At 43.2% G+C, this 23,998-nt stretch overlaps 1 protein-coding gene across 1 annotated transcript in view; it reads left to right on the top strand.

Annotated features, from left to right (window-relative positions):
• The window catches only part of elp2 (elongator acetyltransferase complex subunit 2), a 50,620-nt gene extending 32,432 nt beyond the window's left edge, over positions 1–18,188 (top strand). The window contains exons 14-22 of the mRNA XM_046326733.1: positions 334–403; positions 505–603; positions 3,465–3,522; positions 6,417–6,489; positions 10,124–10,322; positions 12,486–12,607; positions 13,160–13,305; positions 15,051–15,164; positions 17,449–18,188. Of these exons, the coding sequence (XP_046182689.1) occupies positions 334–403; positions 505–603; positions 3,465–3,522; positions 6,417–6,489; positions 10,124–10,322; positions 12,486–12,607; positions 13,160–13,305; positions 15,051–15,164; positions 17,449–17,632 (1,065 nt within the window). The 3' untranslated portion in view covers positions 17,633–18,188. The remainder of the gene's footprint in view (positions 1–333; positions 404–504; positions 604–3,464; positions 3,523–6,416; positions 6,490–10,123; positions 10,323–12,485; positions 12,608–13,159; positions 13,306–15,050; positions 15,165–17,448) is intronic.
• Positions 18,189–23,998: the final 5,810 nt, after the last annotated feature.

Here is a 23,998-nt window from a genome sequence, read left to right as displayed (position 1 = left end):
GAAGTACCAACATTCTGTTTTGTTATTGTTTGAGCAGTGTGTCAAATCAACGGCAATTGCTTCCTACATCACCCCCAATGGCTACTGTTGGCCTCAATCTCAATTCGTCCTTCCATGATTCCTCGCATCCTATGTCTATGCCTCCCCATCAACCATATTGGAGAAGATCCCTCCCCTCGGGCCTTCTTCTCCAATGCGTTTTGAGAAGTAGGCAAGGGAAAAGGATGTGAGGACTCGAGGTGAAATTAACTGGGAAAGAGCCTAGAACTTTGAAATTCCCCTTTGACCCCTCTCCCCTGTGTGTGTGTGGGTATGTCTGTTTCTCTTTCCCAGGACACTGTAGATCAACCAGAAGGGGCCAGTACCCCTGCCCTAGGTCTCTCCAACAAGGCTGTGTTTCAAGGTACGGCTCCAAGTCCATCCTAAACTTGGTCTATCTGCACATAAGCGTCAATGTCTCGTTACATCTGGCTGATTTTGATAGTTTCTTCTTTTGATTGACAGGTGATCTTACTCCCAACACCAATGAAGAGGAGGGAACCGGGTTCAACAGTGTTTCTGACCGATACCAAGAGTCCTACTTCCACCCGCTCACCCTTGATGGTATTGTATACTGAAAACTTAACATCCCTATTACAATATTAGACCCATTTAACAGCCGCATCTGTCTGAGGCATGGCTCCCACAATACATAATACCTACATAACCCTTAATACTGTTTTTTATTGGGATGGGATAAACTTCCTTTCTACACGGCCTCAGTCGGTGCAGCCCATCTCTCCTTCACTCTCTCCATATTTCTGTTTATTCCTTTAAGGGACAATGATATCCAGCCTTCGTGACTGACTATTTATTAGATGCCTCTGTTCTATTTTGTTCTGCTCTGTTCTTTAATGTTCTGCTCTATTCTGCTCTGTTCTTTAATGCTCTGCTCTATTCTGCTCTGTTCTTTAATGCTCTGCTCTATTCTTCTGTTCTTTAATGCTCTGCTCTATTCTGCTCTGTTCTTTAATGCTCTGCTCTATTCTGCTCTGTTCTTTAATGCTCTGCTCTATTCTGCTCTGTTTTTTAATGCTCTGCTCTATTCTGCTCTGTTCTTTAATGCTCTGCTCTATTCTGCTCTGTTCTTTAATGCTCTGCTCTGTTCTTTAATGCTCTGCTCTGTCTGTTCTACATTTACATTTACATTTAAGTCATTTAGCAGACGCTCTTATCCAGAGCGACTTACAAATTGGTGCATTCACCTTATGACATCCAGTGGAACAGTCACTTTACAATAGTGCATCTAAATCTTAAAGGGGGGGGGGTGAGAAGGATTACTTATCCTATCCTAGGTATTCCTTAAAGAGGTGGGGTTTCAGGTGTCTCCGGAAGGTGGTGATTGACTCCGCTGTTCTTTAATGCTCTGCTCTGTTCTGCTCTTCTTTAATGCTCTGCTCTATTCTGCTCTTCTTTAATGCTCTGCTCTGTTCTGCTCTTCTTTAATGCTCTGCTCTGTTCTGCTCTTCTTTAATGCTCTGCTCTGTTCTGCTCTTCTTTAATGCTCTGCTCTGTTCTGCTCTTCTTTAATGCTCTGCTCTGTTCTGCTCTTCTTTAATGCTCTGCTCTGTTCTGCTCTTCTTTAATGGTCTGCTCTGTTCTGCTCTTCTGCTCTGTTCTGCTCTTCTGCTCTGTTCTTTAATGCTCTGTTCTGCTCTGTTCTTTAATGTTCTGCTCTGCTCTGTTCTTTAATGCTCTGTTCTGCTCTGTTCTTTAATGTTCTGCTCTGCTCTGCTCTTCTGCTCTGTTCTGCTCTTCTGCTCTGTTCTTTAATGCTCTGTTCTGCTCTGTTATTTAATGTTCTGTTCTGCTCTGTTCTTTAATGCTCTGTTCTGCTCTGCTCTGTTCAGCTCTTTTCTGTAATGCTCTGCTCTGTTCTGCTCTTTTCTACTCTGCACTGTTCTGCTCTGCTATGCTCTGTTCTCCATGCCTGCATTTTAGAAGAGCGGATGAATCGGAGCACCTGGAGACATGTAATTACTAAATAAGGATGAGAAGCAGCGCAGGAAGAGAAGGGTGGTGGGATGAGGGCGAGGGGAGTGGGAGTGAGAAAGAGATGGAGAGCGAGACGGGGGGAGAGCGAGACTGGGGGGCTGGGGGAGAGAGCGAGAGTGTAAAGAGGGAGGGAGGGTTAGCGAGAGGAAGATGAGAGACAGATCTAATTGTATTTGTCACATGATTTGTAAACAACAGGTGTAGACTAACAGTGAAGTGCTTATTTACGGACCCTTCCCAACAATGCAGAGAGAAAAAAATAAGGAAAATAATAGAAAAAAATAACAGGAGGAATAAATCCACAATGAAAGAGAATCAAGGGATGGGGAGCTTTGGGTGCCTTGCCTCTAGTCAAACACTGTCACGTGTTGTCATTCATTGTGATTGTAAAAATCTCATTATAGTCTTGAGATCATCATTACAATGACGTCTTATAGGATTACAGAGGTAGGATATTAATGACTCTTGTGTGTGTGCGCAGAGCGAAGTTATAATATCGATGACTAGGCTACAGGGCTATGTGTGTCTGCATGTACAGTTCTACGGGGAGAGGGAAATGAGGTGGACGGAATAATGAGTTTACACAATAATGAGTTTACACAATAATGAGTTAACAGAGTAATGCCATGTCTCTGATTAACTACTATAGAGGATTAAGGGAAGGAACCATTTGGGAGAAACAGGAAGCCTGGGACAAATAACAACGAGAGGGAACGAGGCTTACATGTCATGTGTAATGAAGGAGAGTAAGGGTTGTGTAAGTGTTCGCGTCCCAAATGGCACCCTATTCCTTACATAGTGCACTACTTTGACCAAGGCCCATAGGGAATATGGTGCCATTTGGGATACACTCTGTCTGCAGGAGTAGATAGTGAAGTTGTCTTGGCATGGGTGGAGAATGAGAGAAGGGGTACATTTGATTCTCATTTCGCAGCACCCCTCAAAGCTAACAGCCGTTGAAAATTGGGAGATAAAGAGTTGTTGTTACAAAATGGCTTTTCAGAAATAGCAAACTGAGGGTTAGGTATTGGAGCTAAATGCTAACGATGAGCGCTGTGAAGAATCCGAGAGAGAACATTGTCTTGAGGCGGTCAATTCTGTTCATTCTGTTTCGTGTCTCCAGTGTGTCTCTTCTTTAATTCTCTCCCTCTTGTCCCTCTCTCTCTCCCTCTCTCTCTCCCTCCCCTCTCTCCCTCCCCTCTCTACCTCCCCTCTCTCCCTCTCTGCTTAACATTAGGGTTTGTTTCACAAGAAAATCATAAATGCCATTGACGTAGATACAATCTCCACATAGATACAATCTTCATTTTAGTCAATTGGAATATGGTTCCCATTAGGGTGAATGTTGACTACGTTAAATACAGTAGTTATGTAATTATTTTGAAATGGACTTTCTTTGTAATTTTGTGTGTGTGTGTGTGTGTCCACAGAGCCACCGCCAGAGGACCACCTCCTTCAAAACACACTATGGCCTGAGGTCCAAAAACTGTTAGTGTCCCATGATCATTCTAACAGTCCTTTCATTCCATCAACACACATACACGCACACACACACTTTCGGTCTCAATGGCTATATTTACACAGGCATCCCAATTCCAATCTTTTTCCACTAATTGGTATTTTGACCAATCGGATCAGCTGTTTTGCCAAATATCAGAATTGGGCTGCATGTGTAAAGGCAGCTAATGTTAGAGTACCACTTTTGCACACGCTTCATCAACTACAGAATCAGACTTGTCAGAAAAGGTTTCAGCACTGTTTCCTGCTTTCTAGGAATGCACTCAAGGCATCTATGATTTCAACCTTTAGTGTGCAGCATCCATTTTCCATGCGACACGATATTTCAACGTATTTCTCATATTTATAGACAAATAAGTGGTTGTGTTTTTTTCCACCTCCTGTGAGGATTAATGGGTCTGAAAATATTTCTAAACCTCAGAGCCACAGCCAGCCAAAGACCTCCCACCAATCAAAATGCAGATTTCCCCATGAGCCTCTTCTCTGCCCAGGAGAATATATCGCCTCCATTTGTTGCCAATGTTAAATCTATTTACCAGTCAGTCCTGCATTAACATGACATACAGCTGTGACATTTACTGTAAGTACCGCCATTGTGTTTTTGAATAGCACTTTTCTTCCTCCCATTTGGCAAGGAATGCATTGTATAATTGAACGCGTAATAGCAACATTAAAATTCATGTGGCGTCATATTTTTGATTCTGTGGTAGGGTTTCTATTCTGAGTATATTTCTGAATATGAAATGTTTCGAAGGTTTGGTAGGTTGAGAGGATGAGATGTTTCTGCGCTCTTGTGTGCGTGTGCCCTGCAGTCTGCTGTTCTGGAGTCCCGTATGTCACTGCTTAATTCCACAGTCTAGCTCTAGCGTGCTTTACCAGTAAGGTATCATCTGTGTCTACTTAACCTTTGCAGCCTGTGTGAGTGGAATCTACATAATTCCAGCTAGAAAACCTTCCGCTCTCTGGCTGAGTCCCAAATGTCACCTTAAGTCCCTACAGTTGAAGTCGGAAGTTTACATACACTTAGGTTGGAGTCATTAAAACTCGTTTTTCAACAACTCCACAAATTTCTTGTTAACAACCTATAGTTTTGGCAAGTCAGTTAGGACATCTACTTTGTGCATGACACAAGTCATTTTCCCAACAATTGTTTACAGTCAGATTATTTGACTTATAATTCACTGTACACAATTCCAGTGGGTCAGAAGTTTACATACACTAAGTTGACTACCTTTAAACAGCTTGGAAAATTCCAGAAAATGGTGTCATGGCTTCAGAAGCTTCTGATAGGTTAATTTACATCATTTGAGTCAATTGGAGGTGTACCTGTGTATGTATTTCAAGGCCTACCTTCAAACTCAGTGCCTCTTGACATCATGGGAACATCAAAAGAAATCAGCCAAGACCTGAGAAGAAAATTGTAGACCTCCACAAGTCTGGTTCATTGGCATCAATTTCCAAATGCCTGAAGGTACCACATTCATCTGTACAAACAACATTACGCAAGTATAAACACCATGGGACCACGCAGCCGTCATACCGTTCAGGAAGGAGACGCGTTCTGTCTCCTAGAGATTAATGTACTTTGGTGCGAAAAGTACAAATCAATCCCAGAACAACAGCAAAGGACCTTGTGAAGATGCTGAAGGAAACAGGTACAAAAGTATCTATATCCACAGTAAAACGAGTCCTATATGGACATAACCTGAAATGCAGCTCAGTAAGGAAGAAGCCACTGCTCCAAAACCGCCATTAAAAACCAGACTACAGTTTGCAACTGCACATGGGGACAAAGATCATACTTGTTGGAGAAATGTCCTCTGATCTGATGAAACAAAAATAGAACTGTTTGACCATAATGACCATCGTTATGTTTGGTGGAAAAAGGAGGAGGCTTGCAAGCCGGAGAACATCATCCCAACCGTGAAGCACGGGTGGCAGCATCATGTTGTGGGGGTGCTTTGGTGCAGGAGGGACTGGTGCACTTCACAAAATAGATGGCATCATGAGGATGGAAAATTATGTGGATATAATGAAGCAACATCTCAAGACATCAGTCAGGAAGTTAAAGCTTGGTCGCAAATGGGTCTTCAAAATGGACAATGACCCCAAGCATACTTCCAAAGTTGTGGGCAGAACTGAAAAAGCGTTTGCGAGCAAGGAGGCCTACAAACCTTACTCAGTTACACCAGCTCTGTCAGGAAGAATGGGCCAAAATTCACCCAACTTATTGTGGGAAGCTTGTGGAAGGCAATTATGAAGCAATGCTATTTTGAAGTAATGCTACCAAATACTGAAATACTAATTGAGTGTATGTAAACTTCTGACCCACTGGGAATGTGATGAAAAAAATAAAAGCTGAAATAAATCATACTCTCTGCTATTATTCAGACATTTCACATTCTTAAAATAAAGTGGTGATCCTAACTGCCCTAAGACAGGGAATTTTTACTAGGATTAAATGTCAGGAATTGTGAAAAACAGAGTTTAAATGACTTTGGCTAAGGTGTATGTAAACTTCCGACTTCAACTGTGTATAGTCCACTATCTTTGACCAGAGCCCTGTGCACTAATAGGGAATTGTGTGCCATTTGGATGTAGTCGCTCTGTTTCAAATGCCCCTGTTAAGAGCCTGGCAGCTCTGACACCCGAAGCGTGATTCTAAGATGCACCATTTTAAAGCTTTCAGGAGGATTGTTTGTGCTTCAAGTTTGACCACTTGTCTTTTATCACAGTCTTATCTGGTGACTAAGCTCTCATCACTCCTCTTCGCTCCCTCTGCTCTCTCTCTTTTTCATCTTCTTGCTCGCTCGCTCTTTCTCTCCTTTATCCTTCTCTCTCTCTCTCCTTCGCTCTCTCTCCAGGTATGGACATGGCTTTGAGATGTTCTGTCTGGCGTCTGACAGTGGGAGGACGGTGGTGGCTTCGGCATGTAAGGTAGTGTGACAAGTTGGAGGTCAAATGCCAAACGTCGATCTGTGACTGTAGCAAAGCACATTGTACTTTATTAGCAGGGGTTGGAACTGGTTCCGGGAACATAACTGAAAACCATAAATTGTTTTAACAAATAGAGGAATCGGAACCGGGAACGACAGTGATCTATACTGTTCCGGAACATTTAAATTTAAAGCATCGGGATCATTTAAAGCATTCCGAGTCTACCGTAGGTTACTGACGTTGCGAGTCTACCGTAGGCTACTGACGTTGCGAGTCTACCGTAGGCTACTGACGTTGCGAGTCTACCGTAGGCTACTGACGTTGCGAGTCTACCGTAGGCTACTGACATTGCGGGGTCTACCGTAGGCTACTGACGTTGCGAGTCTACCGTAGGCTACTGACGTTGCGAGTCTACCGTAGGCTACTGACGTTGCGGGGTCTACCGTAGGCTACTGACGTTGTGGGTCTACCGTAGGCTACTGACATTGCGGGTCTACCGTAGGCTACTGACGTTGCTGGTCTACCGTAGGCTACTGACGTTGTGGGTCTACCGTAGGCTACTGACGTTGCGAGTCTACCGTAGGCTACTGACATTGCGGGGTCTACCGTAGGCTACTGACGTTGCGGGGTCTACCGTAGGCTACTGACATTGCGGGTCTACCGTAGGCTACTGACGTTGCGAGTCTACCGTAGGCTACTGACATTGCGGGGTCTACCGTAGGCTACTGACATTGCGGGGTCTACCGTAGGCTACTGACGTTGCGGGGTCTACCGTAGGCTACTGACGTTGCGGGGTCTACCGTAGGCTACTGACGTTGCGGGGTCTACCGTAGGCTACTGACGTTGCGGGTCTACCGTAGGCTACTGACGTTGCGGGTCTACCGTAGGCTACTGACGTTGCGGGGTCTACCGTAGGCTACTGACGTTGCGGGGTCTACCGTAGGCTACTGACGTTGCGGGGTCTACCGTAGGCTACTGACGTTGCGGGTCTACCGTAGGCTACTGACGTTGCGGGGTCTACCGTAGGCTACTGACGTTGCGGGGTCTACCGTAGGCTACTGACGTTGCGGGGTCTACCGTAGGCTACTGACGTTGCGGGGTCTACCGTAGGCTACTGACGTTGCGGGGTCTACCGTAGGCTACTGACGTTGCGGGGTCTACCGTAGGCTACTGACGTTGCGGGGTCTACCGTAGGCTACTGACGTTGCGGGGTCTACCGTAGGCTACTGACGTTGCGGGGTCTACCGTAGGCTACTGACGTTGCGGGGTCTACCGTAGGCTACTGACGTTGCGGGGTCTACCGTAGGCTACTGACGTTGCGGGGTCTACCGTAGGCTACTGACGTTGCGGGGTCTGCAGTAGGCTACTGACGACGTGAGCATGATTCAGAAATTGGGTGGATTTTTTGGGTTGTTGAGATGACTGGATTAACTTTATCAATGCTAATTAGGATAGTATAGTTATCACATTTCACATTGGATTTATTATCTACAAAAACGTAAAATGTGTTTTTATTTAAAATTCTGGTGCTGCTCTACACACACTAGCTAGCTCTGGTCCAACCAATGTTAAGCCAACCCCCTAAATCACAGACTTATACTCTCTTCTTCATCTATGGTATTGAATCTACCTACTTCAATTGCCAGAGACAGTATCCCTGTTCTCAACTGAGCGCACAAGGATCTTTTTGATTTCTTGTTAGTTGACAGTGATATATCAGTTGTCAGGGTTTATACCAAAGTTTATCTTGTGTTTGATCATGTTGACATTGCATGATAACTTATTTGTAAATATGTGTTGTAGATCCTCCTTAAATATGTGATTTACTGGTTACAACAGGGTTTCCCAAACTCGGTGCACATTTTGGTTAGGGGTCTCTAACACTATACCCTAACACTATACACTAGCCTATACCCTAACACTATACACTAGCCTATACCCTAACACTATACAGCTGATTCAAATGTTATTTGTTATTTGAATCGGCTGTGTAGTGCTAGGGCAAAAACCAATCTGTACTTTACTATTTATATTTTTGACTTCTTCAACTTCTCCACATTCCTAAAGAAAATTATGTACTTTTTACTCTACATTATGTACTCTTTTTACTCTAAAATACTCGTTACATTTTAAATGCTTAGCAGGTCAGGAAAATGGTCCAATTCACACACTTATCAAGAGAACATCCCTGGTCACCCCTAATGCCTCTGATCTGGCAGACTCACTAAACACAGACAGACAGATTGACATGCACACGTTAGCACACTGCTGGACTTGGTAAAGGTCCGTGTCAGTGCGGGTGGACCGTCAGCTTTTTAATCGGAGCAAAATCGATCTGAAAGTGTCTATTTTTCAGGGAAATAACCTGTTATCTGTCAGGTGAAGTCCATTAGCAGCCATCAGGATCATTCAGATTCCTATCACAACTGGAATGATGTGATTTGATGGCAGTCACCTGACCTGGGTGGTCCCGCAGTCCATGCTGTCACCTACAGGACATATTTGCTGTGGGTTCCAAATTGGCCCATTATCTTTCCTGCTGTCTCGCCTTTAGCCAATACAAACATAGGCCTCGATTTTTTAAAGTAACTTCAATAGACTAGACCAGGGTTGCTAGTACATCTTTGAGTCAAAGTTTAAAATTAGTGTTTACCGAACACAGAGGGAGGAGAATTGTATACTGTTTGCCCCCTGGTGAGGAATGGAGGTAGTATTAGCTAATCTATACAGCACTTGGACAAGCTCGCATTCATGGCTGGAATGGTATCTAACATAGCATGAATGGTATAGGGTCCTATGACTATCTTGTCAGCTATGTGTGGGGTCCTCCAACCGCTATTCTTCTCTGGTTCTAGGCCTCTTAGGCTGAGCTAGTTCAGTATGATCCTCCAACCGCTATTCTTCTCTGGTTTAGGTCTCTTAGGCTGAGCTAGTTCAGTATGATCCTCCAACCGCTATTCTTCTCTGGTTCTAGGCCTCTTAGGCTGAGCTAGTTCAGTATGGTCCTCCAACCGCTATTCTTCTCTGGTTCTAGGCCTCTAAGGCTGAGCTAGTTCAGTATGGTCCTCCAACCACTATTCTTCTCTGGTTCTAGGTCTCTTAGGCTTAGCTAGTTCAGTATGGTCCTCCAACCGCTATTCTTCTCTGGTTCTAGGCCTCTTAGGCTGAGCTAGTTCAGTATGGTCCTCCAACCGCTATTCTTCTATGGTTCTAGGCCTCTTAGGCTGAGCTAGTTCAGTATGGTCCTCCAACCGCTATTCTTCCCTGGTTCTAGGCCTCTAAGGCTGAGCTAGTTCAGTATGGTCCTCCAACCGCTATTCTTCTCTGGTTCTAGGCCTCTTAGGCTGAGCTAGTTCAGTATGGTCCTCCAACCGCTATTCTTCTCTGGTTCTAGGCCTCTTAGGCTGAGCTAGTTCAGTATGGTCCTCCAACCGCTATTCTTCTCTGGTTCTAGGCCTCTAAGGCTGAGCTAGTTCAGTATGGTCCTCCAACCGCTATTCTTCTCTGGTTCTAGGCCTCTTAGGCTGAGCTAGTTCAGTATGGTCCTCCAACCGCTATTCTTCTCTGGTTCTAGGCCTCTAAGGCTGAGCTACTTCAGTATGGTCCTCCAGCTGCTTCTCTTCTCTGGTTCTAGGCCTCTAAGGCTGAGCATGCGGCCGTGCTGCTCTGGAGCTCCACTTCCTGGCGTCAGCTACAGGCGCTGCCCTGCCACAGCCTCACTGTCACCCAGATGGCCTTCTCTCCCAATGGACTGTTCCTATTGGCCGTGTCCCGGGACAGGACCTGGTCGCTATGGAAACGGGACGACCCCGCCGCCACCCCTACAAACACAGGTGAGCTGAGGGTCCTGTCTGTCTGCTTTACTGGTATTATGCTTTTTCTTTTAATAGTATTTTCTTCCTGCTTTTGAAGTTAGTTTGGTTTCATGTCAGGTGTTTAAGCAGCCAAGAGCTAGTTTAGTTTGAGTTTAGTCCTGTTTTACTAGCCTAGGGATAGTTTGGAGCCATATAACCAATGTCTCAGATCCCCATTTAAACCCAGTCAGGTAAATCACCAGTGACACAGCCCTAATCGGTGAAGCAACTGTTTTTCTTTCCCTATTTGCCTGTGGCGGGTTCCTTGGTGGGTTCCTTGGTGGGTTCCCCGGCGAACTGGCAGTCTGTTCCAGTTGAGCCCTGAATTACTCACGGTCTCACACATGCCCGCACACGTGCAGACACACTCTCTCTCTCTCTTAACCAGTCTAGACATGCCAATCGGGGCTGGAAAGCACAATACAGGATGGCCCAGCCGGCCAGTAAAGACAGGGATGGAGAGTGGCTGTAGCTGTAGGTAGAGAGAAGACAGGCCTCCCTAAGCTCCGACAGCACGTGCGTGTAGGGAAGGTAAAGAGGATATCTAGTCAGTTGTACAACTGAATGCATTCAACTGAAATGTGTCTTCCGCATTTAACCCCCTCTGAATCCGAGAGGTGTGGGGAGATGCCTAAATCGACATCCACGTCATCGGCGCCTGGGGAACAGTGGGTTAACTGCCTTGATCAGGGTCAGAAAGACCCATTTTATTATTTAGTATTTTTTTACCTTGTGTGTGTACACTGCTACTAGCATGGATCTATCTGGAGAACGGCTGATACAGGCAGAATAGTTATTAGTAATCAAATGGACGTCAAAACTCTTTCTTTAACCATAGATCACATTTGTTTCCCCCAAATACTGTGATAACTATTGGGTGGAATGTGCTTTGTGGCTTGTCACAATTTCTGTATTTATTATTTGTTTTGACTCTAGTGTTCCATTTGTGCATGTTAATTTGTGTGGTATAACACAAAAAGAAACCATGCCAAGCATCACACAGTTCTTCTCCCTAAAGTCCAATTCCCCTCAGAGTTTCACTTAATTGTGTTTTGACCCCCACCCCACACACACACACACACACACACACACACACACACACACACACACACACACACACACACACACACACACACACACACACACACACACACACACACACACACACACACACACACACACACACACGAGTTCGCACACAAGAAACATGCCTATACAAACTGTGGGACTAGAAACATGCCTATACAAACTGTGGGACTAGACACGTGTGAAACAACAGTGTCTCTCTAGAGGGCTGGCTGCTGGAACTACATAGATAGCAGTGTGTCTCTAGAGGGCTGGCTGCTGGAACTACATAGATAGCAGTGTGTCTCTAGAGGGCTGGCTGCTGGAACTACATAGATAGCAGTGTGTCTCTAGAGTGGCTGGCTGCTGGAACTACATAGATAGCAGTGTGTCTCTAGAGGGCTGGCTGCTGGAACTACATAGATAGCAGTGTGTCTCTAGAGGGCTGGCTGCTGGAACTACATAGATAGCAGTGTGTCTCTAGAGGGCTGGCTGCTGGAACTACATAGATAGCAGTGTGTCTCTAGAGGGCTGGCTGCTGGAACTACATAGATAGCAGTGTGTTTCTAGAGGGCTGGCTGCTGGAACTACATAGATAGCAGTGTGTCTCTAGAGGGCTGGCTGCTGGAACTACATAGACAGCAGTGTGTCTCTAGAGGCTGCTGGGAACGACACAGAACAGCAGTGTGTTTCTAGAGGCTGCTGGAACGACACAGACAGCAGTGTGTTTCTAGAGGGCTGGCTGCTGGAACGACACAGACAGCAGTGTGTCTCTAGAGGCTGCTGGAATGACACAGACAGCAGTGTGTCTCTAGATGCTGCTGGAACGACACAGACAGCAGTGTGTCTCTAGAGGCTGCTGGAACGACACAGAACAGTGCATCACAACCAACATTAATGACAGACATCATGGAGAGGAGGAACTGAGGCTTTGGGTTTATTTGTGTGTCAGTGGAGAGATTCATTGTTACCACTGAGCAGTTATGTACTGTTTTAGAACGTTTTGTGATTCAATACTAATGCAAAGTGCAAGGTAGATGGGTATTTATTGTGCCTGTGTGTGTCTCCCCCATCCAGAGCCCCATTTCTCCCTGTACACATCTACCAGGAAGGACACGGCCGTACACACGCGCATCATATGGTCATGTGACTGGAGCGCCGACAACAAGTACTTTGTGACGTCGAGTCGAGACAAGAAGGTCATTATTCTACACCAGCAAGACCTTAGTGTTGTTAGTAGAGGTAGCTTGTATTCTCCGGACTTCAACGTCTATTCACTTCGGTCTGAGCGTGTATTCACAAAGTTTCTCAGAGAAGGAGCACTGATCAAGGATCAGTTTTGTTGTTTAAATGGTGATGAATAAGAGGGTGGGGGGGTCCGATCCTACAGCAGAACTTCTACTCTGAGAACCTTTTTGAAACAGACCCTGATCCACAGTTTAAGAGTCCTTTGATGTCAATGCAAGACTGAAACATAATGATGTGCTAATCTCAAACCAGCATCAGCCTTCAAAGGTTGTTCCTTACAAATGAGCTCCTCAGTAAGTAAAGGTCACAATGGTAAGGAAGAGGCAGTAAAATACTGTTCATCATAGGCTACATCCCAAATGGCAACCTTTTCCCTTTACAGTGCACAACTTTTGACCAGGGCCCATAGAACTACATAGGCTATAGGATGCCACCTGGGACCTAAACACATTCTATGTTAGTGTGACTTTCCAGAATAACTTAATTCAAGTTTCTCTCTACAGGTGATAGTGTGGGGTGACTGCAGCAGTTGTGAGGCCATTGTGACCCCTGATGAACCCCCAGTCATCCGGCCCTGTTCCTCCATATTAGATGTAGGAGACTCGGCCACTGCTGTCTCCTTCTGCCCCATCCTGTGCCCCGGCAACAGGTACAATACTGAGGCAGTGCTTATTTTCTGAATTCCAATTGAGCTCCCTTCACCCTAGACACTGCTGTAGGCCTGCAATTGGATAGGTATTAGCAATATGGTTGAAATGTATAAGCAGCCTATCAGAAGGCATAGGGAAGCACTTTATTTCCACATGCACTTTATTTCCACATGCTCTTTATTTCCACATGCTCTTTATTTCCACATGCGCTTTATTTCCACATGCGCTTTATTTCCACATGCGCTTTATCTCCACATGCGCTTTATTTCCACATGCGCTTTATCTCCACATGCTCTTTATTTCCACATGCACTTTACTTCCACATGTACTTTATTTCCACATGCGCTTTTTTCCCCAGCTGGCTTCTAAAGTTGATGACATTTCTGTGTTATTTAGCCTTTTGTGTGATGTGTTGAACTATTATACATGTCTAGCTGTAAGCCTGCCTGTTAACCACATGTCCATCTGGGACAATAAGCCTACCTGTTAACCACCATGTCCATCTGGGACAATAAGCCTGCCTGTTAACCACCATGTCCATCTGGGACAATAAGCCTGCCTGTTAACCACATGTCCATCTGGGACAATAAGCCTACCTGTTAACCACATGTCCATCTGGGACAATAAGCCTACCTGTTAACCACATGTCCATCTGGGACAATAAGCCTACCTGTTAACCACCATGTCCATCTGGGACAATAAGCCTACCTGTTAACCACCATGTCCATCTGGGACAATAAGCCTGTTAACCACCATGTTAACTGCCTGTTAACCCATGTCCATCTGGGACAATAAGCCTGCCTGTTAACCACATGTCCATCTGGGACAATAAGCCTACCTGTTAACCACATGTCCATCTGGGACAATAAGCCTACCTGTTAACCACATGTCCATCTGGGACAATAAGCCTACCTGTTAACCACATGTCCATCTGGGACAATAAGCCTACCTGTTAACCACATGTCCATCTGGGACAATAAGCCTGCCTGTTAACCACATGTCCATCTGGGACAATAAGCCTACCTGTTAACCACCATGTCCATCTGGGACAATAAGCCTGCCTGTTAACCACATGTCCATCTGGGACAATAAGCCTACCTGTTAACCACATGTCCATCTGGGACAATAAGCCTACCTGTTAACCACATGTCCATCTGGGACAATAAGCCTGCCTGTTAACCACATGTCCATCTGGGACAATAAGCCTACCTGTTAACCACCATGTCCATCTGGGACAATAAGCCTACCTGTTAACCACATGTCCATCTGGGACAATAAGCCTACCTGTTAACCACCATGTCCATCTGGGACAATAAGCCTACCTGTTAACCACATGTCCATCTGGGACAATAAGCCTACCTGTTAACCACCATGTCCATCTGGGACAATAAGCCTACCTGTTAACCACCATGTCCATCTGGGACAATAAGCCTACCTGTTAACCACCATGTCCATCTGGGACAATAAGCCTGCCTGTTAACCACATGTCCATCTGGGACAATAAGCCTACCTGTTAACCACCATGTCCATCTGGGACAATAAGCCTACCTGTTAACCACCATGTCCATCTGGGACAATAAGCCTACCTGTTAACCACATGTCCATCTGGGACAATAAGCCTACCTGTTAACCACCATGTCCATCTGGGACAATAAGCCTACCTGTTAACCACCATGTCCATCTGGGACAATAAGCCTACCTGTTAAATAAATAACGTTTGATTGATTGATGTATGTTCCTCCAGCTATCTGCTGGCGGTGGGGCTGGAGAGTGGCCAGGTCCTGCTGTATAAGTGGGAACTCAGTGAGGAGCCTGCTGGAGCATCAGACTGGACCAGATATGGAGAAACAGACTCCTCGTATCCTTTAGACACACACACCAGTATGCATGCACGCCCCACAAACACACAATCCCAAGCTTTCATCACACATTTCAGTTACTAAAATTACCCCCCCCCCCCCCGCGCGCACACACCTTTTGGCACTGACTTAACTACAGGCCTTTAGTCCAGCTGTCCTATAGGCACTGGTTCCATTATTCTACGCTGAAGCCTCCTCAAGACAACATATCTCAATGAATAAATACCCCAAAAGGTACTCTGACTCTTTAGACAGGAGTTTTTATGACTCTGCCCAGAGTTTTTAGAGTACGTCCATAGTGGACCCTATTCCCTACCTTAAGGGTCCTGGTCAAAACTAGTGTACTATATAAGGAATAGGGTGGCATCTGGAAGGTAGCCAGAGAAAGAACATCCTCAAGTGGGTTTGAATAGCTGTGTATTAAATGGAGGGTTATTGAAGAGGAAATTGCAATCAACAGGCTCTTTTTGTGAAGGCCCCACCGGCTGAGTCATGAAGAGAAGGAAGAGAAATCTCTGGACTGAAGGAATGTTCTTACAATGTAATGTTACCTGATCTGTGAACGTTTGGTTTATTCATGGACCACAATTAACATGAATAAGACAAACGATAAGGAAGTGAGGTATCACAATGGACGTGCCAATAACAGCTGAGGACAGATTGGCATCTGATTCAGCGCCAACAAATACATACTACTGTATAAAACAACATTTAGCAGATTCAGCACCTTTGGAAATTTCATATGAGAACGTCTATGCTTCATCAGGTTTTATTTTTGTGCGTTATATCTGTATGTGACACCCTCAGGGAGCTAACACAGGTCTTTAGGTCTCAGGCATATTACACTACTCATCATGCAACCATGGTTGACCTAACCCTAGAAATATAATTTATTCTTATATAGTACCATGCGCCTAACAACCTATTTTACATAGTCTGCTTGTGGTAGACTCAACACAATGATACACTGACAGTAGTACAGTATGGAGACTCAACACAATGATACACTGACTGTAGTACAGTATGGAGATACAACACAATGATACACTGACTGTAGTACAGTATGGAGACACAACACAATGATACACTATGACTGTAGTACAGTATGGGGACACAACACAATGATACACTATGACTGTAGTACAGTATGGAGACACAACACAATGATACACTATGACTGTAGTACAGTATGGAGACACAACACAATGATACACTATGACTGTAGTACAGTATGGAGACACAACACAATGATACACTATGACTGTAGTACAGTATGGAGACACAACACAATGATACACTATGACTGTAGTACAGTATGGAGACACAACACAATGATACACTATGACTGTAGTACAGTATGGAGACATAACACAATGATACACTGACTGTAGTACAGTATGGAGACACAACACAATGATACACTATGACTGTAGTACAGTATGGAGACACAACACAATGATACACTGACTGTAGTACAGTATGGAGACACAACACAATGATACACTGACTACAGTATGACTGATACAGTAGTACAGTATGGAGACATAACACAATGATACACTATGACTGTAGTACAGTATGGAGACACAACACAATGATACACTATGACTGTAGTACAGTATGGAGACACAACACAATGATACACTGACTGTAGTACAGTATGGAGACACAACACAATGATACACTATGACTGTAGTACAGTATGGAGACATAACACAATGATACACTGACTGTAGTACAGTATGGTGACACAACACAATGATACACTATGACTGTAGTACAGTATGGAGACACAACACAATGATACACTGACTGTAGTACAGTATGGAGACACAACACAATGATACACTGACTAGTACAGTATGGAGACACAACACAATGATACACTATGACTGTAGTACAGTATGGAGACACAACACAATGATACACTATGACTGTAGTACAGTATGGAGACTCAACACAATGATACACTATGACTGTAGTACAGTATGGAGACATAACACAATGATACACTATGACTGTAGTACAGTATGGAGACACAACACAATGATACACTATGACTGTAGTACAGTATGGAGACACAACACAATGATACACTATGACTGTAGTACAGTATGGAGACACAACACAATGATACACTATGACTGTAGTACAGTATGGAGACACAACACAATGATACACTGACTGTAGTACAGTATGGAGACACAACACAATGATACACTATGACTGTAGTACAGTATTTCACCACTCTGTTGTTTCCTTGACAACGCTTCCCCCCTCCAGTCAGAGTCACTCGCTGACGGTGAAGAGGCTGCGCTGGAGGCCGAGGGCGGGCCGAGCCGGCCAGGGGGGTGAGGAGGAAGGCGAGGGCAGCATCACAGCAGCAGGCAGCTCCTGGGTACAGCTAGCCAGTGCAGGGGCAGACCACTCTGTCAAAATCTTCAACATCAACAGACTGGCTGTGTAGCTAGCGTTGGGCCGGAGACACTGACATCATTAGATCGTGGTATCCTGACACTGCTGACTGAGACTACAGGGCTGTCTGGAGAGGACTGGATCAGACCTTGGGCTGGCTGTTCACTGGGTCATTCCATTCACCCTCTGTGACAACCAGCCAGCTAGCTCAGACAAGATAGTCACACGGCCAGGTCTGTTGATCTGGGGTCCAGGCTGCTTTCAGGATGCCCCGAGCCCAGGACTTCTCTCTCTCTCGATGCAGCCCTGGTCTTTATCTTCCGTATTTATGCTCTTATTAAGGTCTGAGACAAGGGATATTAGACTCACCGTTTCAACATACTTTTATGTTAATGTGTTCATTTGTTAGGGTTCAGTAACTGTCAAATCAAGTCATGTTTGAAAGTCCCCTGGCTTCTTGATTACCATATCTTCTTTCATTGTGGTGTATTGCGGTCTCTTCATGTTCTGATGGCTTGAAATGTCATTAGAAAAAAGGACACAGTACTGCTGATACTTTTAATGTAAAATAAGTTACATTTCTGAATAAAGCTCTTTTTGTATACATAGGTTGATTCCTGTGAGTTAGTACCAGAACCAGTTGACCCCAATGACAATGATGACTGCATGACTTTGGCATTTTCCATCCCACTGTAGCAAAATGTAATAGCATACATCCAGCCTCGATTCGGAGTCCCATAGGGCGGCGCAGCGTCATCCAGGTTTGGCCAGGATAGGTCGTCATTGTAAATAAGAATTTGTTCTTAACTGACTTGCCTAAACAATATATATATATATATATATATAAAACATTGTTGATATACCATACAATTAACTTAATATAGACTACAACTTAGCAGTAGATTCCCTTCTCTTATGCTTGATACAGTGGAGTACTCGGGTAGAATAGGGTACAATTTATCATTCTCAAGGAGAGAGCCAGAGGTAATCCATATTTGCATCCCAAATACCTCCCAATTCCCTTACATAGTGAACTACTTTTGAGCAGAGCACATTAGGCTCTGTTCAAAAGTAGTGCACTAAATAGGGAACAGGTTGCCATTAGGATCATTGCCTACAGTTAGGATGTACTGTACATGCCGCAGAGGGAGCCATGGTTACGTGATGGACATCAATATACTCACGGTAGTGTGCAAGTGTAGGCCATAACTCACTCTCTCTCAAATGGCAGAGCATGTATATGGAGACATTATTCAATCTGGGGCCCCTTGTCTAATAATATACACTACGGGTAAAAAGTTTTAGAACTCCTACTCATTCTAGGGTTTTTCTTTATTTTTACTATTTTCTACACTGTAGAATAATAGTGAAGACATCAAAACTATGAAATAACACATGGAATGCTGTAGTTACCAAAAACGTTTTACAAATCTAAATATATATACTTTTTGACATCCTTCAAATAGCCACCCTTTGCCTTGATGACAGTTTGACATACTCTTGGAATTCTCTCAACCAGCTTCATGAGGTAGTCACCTGGAATACATTTCAATTAACAGGCGTGCCTTCTTAAAAGTTAATTTGTGCAATTTCTTTCCTCAATGCGTTTGAGCCAATCAGTTGTGTTGTGACAAGGTAGGGGGGTATACAGAAGATAGCCCTATTTGGTCAAATACAATGTCCATATTATGGCAAGAACAGCTCAAATAAGCAAAGAGAAACAACAGTCCATTATTTAAGACATGAAGGTCAGTCAATCCGGTAAATTTCAATAACTTTGAACGTTTCTTCATTGGCTGTTGCAAAAACCATCAAGTGCACTGATGAAACTGGCTCCCATGAGGACTGCTACAGGAAAGGAAGACCCAGAGTTACCTCTGCTGCAGAGGATAAGTTCATTAGAGTTACCAGCCTCAGAAATTGTAGCCCAAATAAATGCTTCACAGTGTTCAAGTAACAGACACATCTCAACATCAACTGTTCAGAAGAGACTCATGAATCAGGCCTTCATGGTCGAATTGCTGCAAATAAACCACTATTAAGGACACCAATAAGAAGAGACTTGCGTGGGCCAAGAAACACAAGCAATGGACATTAGACTGGTGGAAACTTGTCCTTTGGTCTGATGAGTCCAAATTTGAGATTTTTGGTTCCAACCGGTGTGTTATTGTGAGATGCAGTGTGGGTGAACGGATTATCTCTGCATGTGTACAGTGGGGCAAGAAAGTATTTAGTCAGCCACCAATTGTGCAAGTTCTCCCACTTAAAAAGATGAGAGGCCTGTAATTTTCATCATAGGTTCACTTCAGCTATGACAGACAAAATGAGAAAGGAAAAAAAATCCTGAAAATCACATTTGTACGATTTTTAATTTATTTATTTTCAAATTATGGTGGAAAATAAGTGTGTATATGTGTACAGCATTATGTATACAGTATCCTTTTAATCAGTGGATCACTTTGGCTGTGTTTACACAGGCAGCCCAATTCAGATTTTTTTTCTCACTGATTGACCAATCACATCAGATATTTTTCAGAGCTGATCTGATTGGTCAAAAAAACAATTAGTGAAATCATGATCACAATTGAGCTGGCTATGTAAACGCAGAGCCTCTGAACAGAAAACGGATTACTACATAATACCATATTGGCTTGAAGTGTACAGAGGTCCATAGGTGTACAGTACAGTAGGCCTTGAGGTTGTCTTGCTGTAGCCTCAGTCCTACCTCTCATAGAGGATTGTTCTAGGCCTCTGAGCCCTCTGTCTAGCACTTACATGGTCAATATTTGACAGCACGATGGAAAGGCCTCTCTCTCTGTCTCTCTGTCTCTCACACACTCACTCACATCCTGTTTGCCATTGTGCCTTGACAGTTGTATTATTTATCAACCTCTGCACATGGATCTTTTCATTCCTAATGTATTGGCCTTCCTGGCTCTCTCTCTCTCTGTAATGTGTATGGATTGTAGACAGCTGAGCTCATGAGTCTGTTTATGCCTGATTCCATTTTACCCCGTACATCATAGTTGGCTATAGTTTAGTATGCTTTCGGCCTTACACTTTTGAGCAATTTTTTTCTTTTTTTTTCTTCTTCAATTTATTTTTCTTCTTCATGATGATCAGTGATGGAAATAAAAAATGTAATCACTGTAGAAATGTATTAAGCAACAGATTTCTTTGCAATTGTTTTATTGAAAAATCTGATAATCCCATGCATGGGAAAAAAAATACTGCAAGAAAAGGAAAGCAACATTTTTTATGTGATTTTTATGTACGTATGAGAAACCAAATCATTTGAAATGCCCTGTTTGCGCAAGTATAAATACATCAAAGGTGCAGACTACTGTAGAATCATGATGACTGCCATTTCCCCCACAATGCCTTTCGACAGCAAATAATTGCACTCCATTCTCTGTGGTAATGCATTCATTTGTACTCCTAGAAGGGTTCTGAGGTGATAAAGCAAAGCAGCTCATGAATGATCAGGGCTAGATTATGTCAGATCTGCGCGAGCTGACATCCCTATAACGGTTGTTTTGGAGGTGGAACTGTGTTGGAGCTGTCAAATCCACAAGCGGCTGCTTGCGTCACTTTATCGCGGACACTGCCATTGGACGCAACGAGACCACACCCGACATTCAGACAAAGCCCACGCAGCTGTGTTAGAAGTTCAAAAACTCAAATGCGTAATGTTCCGTTATCTACACCTCAATTTGGCTATACATTCCTCCGCTCCAAATGAACATGAAAACATGTCATTATTTCTATCATCAATAGAGTCTGCACTTTCTATGGGCGTTATGAACTTCTAACATGGTAGGGATAGTAAGGGCGTGATTGGTGATTTTACAGTTCATACCGCAGTTACACCTGTAAAGCATCTGCTATGCGGATGTCGCCCAACACAGCTTAACATTGAATCGAGGCCTTCGATAACCTTGCCTTGTGGATAAAACAGTTGTTTTAATTGCCGTTATAATGAACATAACTGAGATCACAATAACAAAAACATGAACTGTGCTTTAATTGACTTCCCATTTCTTGAAAAGCTCTATGTAAAGAGCACTGGCCTAAGGGTAGACAACAGTACATAAATAGGCCTCTGAATAGGGGCAGACTGAAACAATCTGGAGGTCTTTACCCTATTAGGCTTTTTGAATTGATCCAAACAAAGCTTTTATAGAGTTATTTTCAGTCTCACTTTATTTGACGATGATGTGAAAAGTAAAGGCTGTCCAATGACATTCAGACATTTTAAAGAAGAATTCTGTTCAAAACGCCCCATAACAACCGATAAGGTTCCAAAATGTTATTGTGTTCCAGTGTGATACTTATTTCATACACGTTTTCATATCTATCTCAACTGTACATACCATAGTTACAGATACTGTAAATAAAAAAAACGTTTCCATTGAGTTCCAAGTATCATCGTGGCCATTGTGAACATCAAAGGTTTCTTATGAAAAATCGAGGTTTAGAACATAAAGATTGGTATATATATTTCTCTATGTTTCTGGAATAATAAAACAAGTTATTGCCCTTCTCATACATGTTATATTTTTCATTTAACATAAGGTTATTAAATTGAACTTAAATTCTACAATGTGTATGGAATTACCACATGTTCAATTGACAAAAACATTAACAGAATGATGTTTATTTTTATATACAGCACCAGTCAAATGTTTGGACACACCTACTCATTCAAGGGTTCTTCTTTGTTTTTACTATTTTCTACATTCTAGAATAATAGTGAAGAGGTCAACTATGAAATAACACATATGGAATCATGTAGTAACCAAAAATGTGTTTGTTAAATCAAAATATATTTTAGTTTCTTCAAAGTAGACACCCTTTGCCTTGATGACAGCTTTGCACACTTTTGGCATTCTCTCCAACAGTCTTGAAGGAGTTCCCACATATGCTGAGCACTTGTTGGCTGTTTTTCCTTCACTCTGCGTTCTAACTCATCCCAAACCATCATTGGGCTGAGGTTGGATGGTTGTGGAGGCCAGGTCATCTGATGCAGCGCTCCATCACTCTCCTTCTTGGTCAAATAGCCCTTACACAGCCTGGAGTTGTATTGGGTCATTGTCCTGTTGAAAAATAAATGATAATCCCACTAAGCGCAAACCAGATGGGATGGCATATCTCGCAGAATGCTGTGGTAGCCATGCTTGTTAAGTGTGCCTTGAATTCTAAATATCACAGACAGTGTTACCAGCAAAGCACCGTCACACCTCCCCCTCCATGCTTCACGGTGGGAACCACATATGCGGAGATCATCCGTTCACCTACTCTGCGTCTCACAAAGACATGGCCGTTGGAACCAAAAATCACAAATTTGGATAAAGGACAGATTTCCACCGGTCTAATGTCCATCGCTTGTGTTTCTTGGCCCAAGCAAGTCTCTTATTATTATTGGTGTCCTTTAGTAGGGGTTTCTTTGCAGAAATTCAACCATGAAAGCTTGGTTCACGCAGTCTCCTCTGAACAGTTGATGTTGAGATGTGTCTGTTACTTGAACTCTGTGAAGCATTTATTTGGGCTGCAATCTGAGGTTGGTAACTAATGAAGTTATCCTCTGCAGCAGAGGTAACTCTGGGTCTTCCTTTCCTGTGGCGGTCCTCATGAGAACCAGTTTCATCATAGCGCTTGATGGTTTTTACGACAGCACTTGAAGAAACATTCAAAGTTCTTGAAATTTACCGGATTGACTAACCGTCATGTCTTAAAGTAATGATAGACTGTCGTTTCTCTTTCTTTATTTGAGCTGTTCTTGCCATAATATGGACTTGGTCTTTGACCAAATAGCGCTGTCTTCTGTACACCACCGCTACCTTGTTACAACACAACTGATTGGCTTCAACCTAATAAGAACGAAATAAATTCCACAAATGAACTTTTACCAAGGCACACCTGTTAATTTAAATGCATTCCAGATGACTACCCCATGAAGCTGGTTGAGAGAATGCTAAGAGTGTGCAAAGATGTCAAGGCAAAGGGTGGCTACTTTGAAGAATCTCCAAATATAAAATATATTTTTATTTTATTTGTTTAACACTTTTTTTGCTTACTACATAAAATACATTTAAAAATATATTTAAAAAAGCATGGTTCCATATGTGTTATTTCATAGTTTTGATGTCTTCACTATTATTCTTCAATGTAGAAAATAATACAAATAAATACACCCTCGAACGAGTAGGTGTGTCCAAACTTTTGACTGGTACTGTATATTTCTCATATTATATTTTGTAATAGATTTTCCAGAAACCCTGATGATGATATATACAAATATATATATATATATATTTGTATATATCAGTTTAAAGGTCAAAAATGTGTGTGTGTATATATATATATATATATATATATATATATATATATATATATTTGTATATATCAGTTTAAAGGT

Source organism: Oncorhynchus gorbuscha, linkage group LG24, assembly GCF_021184085.1.
Source record: "Oncorhynchus gorbuscha isolate QuinsamMale2020 ecotype Even-year linkage group LG24, OgorEven_v1.0, whole genome shotgun sequence".
Lineage (NCBI taxonomy): Eukaryota > Metazoa > Chordata > Actinopteri > Salmoniformes > Salmonidae > Oncorhynchus > Oncorhynchus gorbuscha.
The sequence above is the reverse complement of the archived record's forward strand: the minus strand, read 5'-3'. Positions and strand labels throughout refer to the sequence as shown.